The 5,447-nt window shown below is 40.3% G+C and overlaps 2 protein-coding genes across 2 annotated transcripts; both read left to right on the top strand.

Annotated features, from left to right (window-relative positions):
* LOC107645751 (C-Myc-binding protein homolog) lies at positions 74–2,139 on the top strand. The gene is made up of 5 exons (XM_016349836.2): positions 74–212; positions 292–364; positions 429–477; positions 562–685; positions 1,788–2,139. The coding sequence occupies exons 1-5, from the start codon at positions 195–197 to the stop codon at positions 1,872–1,874; spliced, it is 351 nt and encodes a 116-aa protein (XP_016205322.1). The 5' UTR covers positions 74–194; the 3' UTR covers positions 1,875–2,139.
* LOC107646424 lies at positions 4,572–5,447 on the top strand. The gene has a single exon (XM_016350607.1). It carries the CDS (start codon positions 4,572–4,574, stop codon positions 5,445–5,447), a length of 876 nt encoding a protein of 291 aa, XP_016206093.1.

Below are 5,447 nucleotides of genomic sequence, written 5' to 3'. Positions count from 1 at the left end.
CTAATTAAATATAATTAAAATTAAATTCAACTTAAAAAAATTATGTTAGTATGAATAGATAAAGATATCTACGGATCTACCGGTAGCTGTAACTGTAAGTAGGATAGAGATAGTTTGGTGGTGTAAAGGGTAAAGCAGAGTTGAGAGGACTATAAGCATAGCAAAGAGTAGAGTTGTGAGTTGCGACGCAGATCATGATGCGATACAAAGAGGTTCCATTTTCATCTCTTCTAACTTCAAATCTTCTGCTTCGTCTCACATTATTATTAACTGTAATATCAATTTCCACAGGAAAAAGAAGCCAAGAAGGAAGCTTTCAGAAAATACCTTGAATCCAGTGGAGCCGTCGACGCTCTCACCAAAGGTGTACTTCCCCCCTCTCCCTTTCGATCTTTGTTTTTCTAATAACTGTATTTACTTTTATGCAGTTCTTGTTGCTCTTTATGAGCAAAACGACAAGCCTGCTTCTGCTCTTGAGTGAGTTACCCTTTTCAATTTCACCTATTATTGTGTTCTGAATTGTGATCCGATTTGTTAATTGTTACGCTCATCACTCATCAGGTTCATTCAACAGAAGCTAAGCTGTCCTTCCATCTCAGATTATGAAAAGCTGCAAGCAGATTTCTCTGATCTCCACAACAAATATAATGACCTTTTGGCTGCACATCACAAAATTTCCAAAGAGGTTCCCCTTTTTATTTTTGGCAATTTTATACCATGATTTGAAATTTGAACTCCACAAGACCCTATATGATATCATATTGTCGCATGAATCCACTTTTCTTCTCAAGTGTTTGTGGCTTTGCATAACATTACCAAGGCCCACTCATTCCTTGCCAATTGGATTATATTTGAATCGTTAAAGTGTACAGCATGATTTTGTAATTGTAGTTTATATCTATGTATGTCAATCACATTATTTAACAAGCTTTACATAATGATCTCAAATGCTATATACGTTTGTAGTTGAAATTTAATCTATGATGAACACTGCTATGGCATATCAGTATGTCTGCATATCCTTTAGTTCCAATTACTTAGAGATTTTATTATGATAAAATTTGTCTCGATGGAATGATTTCCGCTATGTTTGATTAATTTTATCTGGAACTATAACAAGGGCATAATTAGGGTAATTTCTACATGGTTAGGTGGTAATAGTTAGGACTTGGGATTCAAGATGGCAGGGGTAGTAAGCATTCTTGTGTTTGCGAATAAAGCCGATGATAAAAGTAGTATCTTATCTTGTTATCTTTGATTAGTATCAGGAGTGTGAACATGCTGTGGTTTGGCAGTTGGCATATATTAACTACAAACAGAGGGAATGGAGAATAAAACAGTAGTATTAACCATGAAGTTGAAGCTTCATTAGTTAGCTGCACTTGCAGAAAAATGAAGGGGGATGGGGTCTGAGGAGGAGGAGGAGAGAAAAAGGGGGGAGGGGGGGAGGAAGAATAAGAAGAAAGAAAGATGTCAGTAATAATTTTCTCTTGTCTGTAAGTTGTGTCCAAGTTGCATATCCATATAGATCTTCTGTAGGCCAAAATATAGTCCATGTTATAGTTATAGCCCAAAGAAAAATGGAAGGTTTTGTAACTATTTTGTGGCTTCCTATACATCAGGTGGGATTTTAGACTTTGCTAAGTTTCTAATTCATTTGTGATTTATGATTTTGGCTTGTAATCTGCTATTCCAATGTTCCTTTGATTTTTATTAAGCGAGAATACTTGTTTTCTTCTGGTTGACTTACTAAATCACCATACCATGTCTTATACTTACTTTGGCAGTTAGAAGAAATGAAAAGCTCCCATGCCTTGGCAACCACATCAACAAAGGAAACAACTGAGAGTGAATCCCCAAAAGATGGGCTCTAAAGCTTCTCCGTAAATAATTGACGACAATTCTTTCTTATGTGTCTACTTTTTACCCAGTGAGAGACTAATTGATTTTGTCAATTTGTTCATAATTCATTGTTCCTTGTCTTTGCTGTATTTTGTTGTATTCACAAAATAAAAAAGAAACTTAGCTTGCTTTGACTACACCTACGTGGCTACGTGGTTATGTTTCCAAGCTCACTTCTTTGTCATACCATCAAAAAAGTTTGCTTTCTATAGAATATATCACGATCGTTATTTAGTATATCTGAATATTTATTATAAGATATTACGTTTTTATTGTTTCGATTCTCTTATCACCTATAAATATCGTTTTATATTGTATCATTTTACATACAACTAGAATACACACAAATCCTTTCTCTACTGCTCTCTTATCTTTCTAACAGTGTCAAGTGTCAACAACTGCAAATTTGAGTACATCAATTACAAGTTATATCCATTAGATAGATAAATGATAATGGATAAGTTAGAATACCAACTCTAAGTTAGAACTTCTTAGTTGTAACCCTTGTTTCACATTCTTTGCACTTTCACATCAATAAGAAATTACAATGTAAAATGCAATGAGTAAAGTCTTTCACATTTCTAGCAAAACAAACTTTTGTCATTCAACTGATAAATTTAGTACCCTCTATATCGTTTTCCTCACTGTGTTGCGGTTTCTGAATACTATCATTCAAAATTTCATAAGAAATATTTCATTGTCCTTTCAGTTCCCAATCTCGTATTGGTCAATAAGTTTCCTTGGTATAAAGTAAAATTGGCCTAAAATATCCTTATATCTTTGCCGGGGATCAAATAATATTTTAGACCAGAAGGATATAATTATTAATGGATAATTTAGATATATATAGAAATATTATCCATTAAAATAATCAAACCTCAATTATGTAAAATAACGGGAGAAAAGAATACATAACCTAATCTGCCCGTTATAACTTGGACAGTTGGACTAACTACGGAGCAATAAGTTATAATTCGGATATAATTCTCATAACTCACGCTATATGTGTTACACCAATTTAGCAATTATTTCAATTTATATCATAAACGGTTCAAAGATTTTGTAACGTACACTTTATTCTACAATTCCTATAAAACTATGATCACAAAGAGAAGGTATGATCATTGGTCTCTGATAAAGTCTTGTTACTAGAAAATATGCCCACTCTAACTTAAGTGTCAGCGAGCCTTTGACAGGTATTCACGCCGCCATCCTAAAGTACTGCCGATTGCCGAAGAGCTAATCTCCGACCCGGAAGTTTGAAAGAGCCATCACTCGTTTCACGTGAATATACCAGAACATAACTATACGTCACCCTTATCCTCGGTCGTCCGGAGTGCTCGGCACGTGGGCAAATAAACTCGGTTTCGCGTCAGCCGCCCGAAAAGCTCGGCACGGAAGCAGACAGCAACGGCCTCACCCAGTCGAAAACAAGAGACGTGCTCAGCAAACCTAATCACCAAAACAGAATATATCATAACCAACCTACAAACTAGGACTTATCCACTAACAGGTAAAAACAACTCCTATAAAACTGAGCTAGTATCCTCGGTTAGCTCTCAGGTTCTATCACTCTCAATCTTCTACTCTTTACTTTAAACTCATTCACTGAGAATCATTACTGACTTGAGCGTCGGAGTATCTTGTGCAGGTATTTCCGTCGCGGTGTTTGACCTCGGCCGACATAAAGCTCTTCCTCTTTGGTGGCGACTTACTCGGAAGCGCTTAAGCTCGGCCTCCCTAGTGTTCAGACGAACCACTTGGCGCCCACCGTGGGGCCGGAGTACATCTAACCCCACTTTTTCCTTCGTTTAGTCTTCTACTCTATTTTGCAGGATTCCCGATCCTCAAACATGGCTGACAAAGAAAGCCCACAACTCTCACAGGACGACCTCCTGGCTCGAATCGCCAAGCTTTAGGCGGAAGTACGAAGAGTAGCCGAGCTGTCTACACAGAACAACGGAGAAAGCTCCAAAGGCTCGGCTCAAGGCGCTGCAAAAAACTATTCCATATGCCTGCTCTGACCGAGATCTTTGGAGATGATTCCGTACTCCAATTCGGTGGTGGAACCTTAGGGCATCCTTGGGGAAATGAATATACAGAAAAGACGGTTCTATTTCTATTCTATTAGTATTCTATTAGTATTAGATTAGTATTAGTTAGTGAATTCGGCTCAGTGAGTTCTTTCTTTCGTGATGAACTGTTGGCACCAGTCCTACATTTTGTCTCTGTTCTGTGGACCGAGGAGAAAGGGAGCTCCCCTAAGTGTTCCCGTGGGCGGAGCAACTCTAGGAGGAATTTTTAACGTACTTGGCGAACCTATTGATAATTTGGGTCCTGTAGATACTCGCACAACATCTCCTATTCATCGACCCTTAGGTTTTCGAGGCATTGGATTCTCACCAACGTTTGCGTTACTCAAGCCGACATTCTCGCTTCCGCTTCGTCCACCACTGCTCGCGCGGGTCCTTTCCTCTAAGACCCTTTAAACATCGTCCCGCCAAAGGAGAAGCTCAACCTCGACAACCCCTTCTCTGAGGAGATCACAAATTACCAGATGCCAAAAAACTTTACGCTGCCCACCGCACTGGAGCCGTACAAGGGGTTCGGGGACCCCCGAGCCCACGTGAAGAAGTTCCAATCAATGATGTTCTTTAACGGCCCTAACAATGAGCCCGTTCTCTGCCGAAAATTTCCCCACCTACCTCGATGGTGCTGCGTTACTCTGGTTTTCTAAACTTTCTGCAGGTTCAATTTCCTCCTTTGAGGATCTCGCCAGATCATTCATTGATTATTTTGCGGCATCAAGAATCTACGTACATGGATCGGACTATCTCAGCACCATCAAACAGGGTCAGCACGAGAGCCTGAAGGACTACATGACCAGATTCGCTGACGCCACTATAGAGATCCAGGACCTGGACCCGGCCGTTCACCTGCACGCTCTCAAGGCCGGCCTCAGGCCCGGCAAATTCCAGGAGACCATTGCCATAACAAAGCCAAAGACGCTAGAGGAATTCCGAGAAAGGGTGGCAGGCCAAATGGAGATCGAAGAACTCCGAGAAGCCCAAAAATCGGACAAACAACCACATCGGAGAGACGAAGAAAGAACTTTCAGATCGCCAGGCAGCAGAGACACTAAGAAACTTTCCAAGCCCACGTCGAAATACAACACATACACCAGATTCAATACAAGAAGAGAAAACATCATCAGAGAAATCCTCAACGCCAAAATCATAAAGCCACCAGCTCGAGCAGGGAACTACCAGGATCAAAGGTTTGTGGATAGGACAAAGCATTGTGCCTTCCACCGAAAGTTTGGTCACACCACGGACGACTGCATCGTCGCGAAGGACCTCCTGGAAAGGCTGGCATGCCAAGGGCTCTTGGACAAATATATCGAGAGCCGGAAAGGCAGAAGAGGAAACTCGGACAGGGTTGAGAACAAGCAAGCAATGGCCGATGACAACAAAAAAGAGAGGACGACTCCTGATCCACCAAGAGGAGTCATTAGCCACATATCAGGGGGATTCGCAGGCGGCTGA

The sequence above is a fragment of the Arachis ipaensis genome, chromosome B06, assembly GCF_000816755.2.
Source record: "Arachis ipaensis cultivar K30076 chromosome B06, Araip1.1, whole genome shotgun sequence".
Classification (NCBI taxonomy): Eukaryota; Viridiplantae; Streptophyta; class Magnoliopsida; order Fabales; family Fabaceae; genus Arachis; species Arachis ipaensis.
The sequence above is the reverse complement of the archived record's forward strand: the minus strand, read 5'-3'. Positions and strand labels throughout refer to the sequence as shown.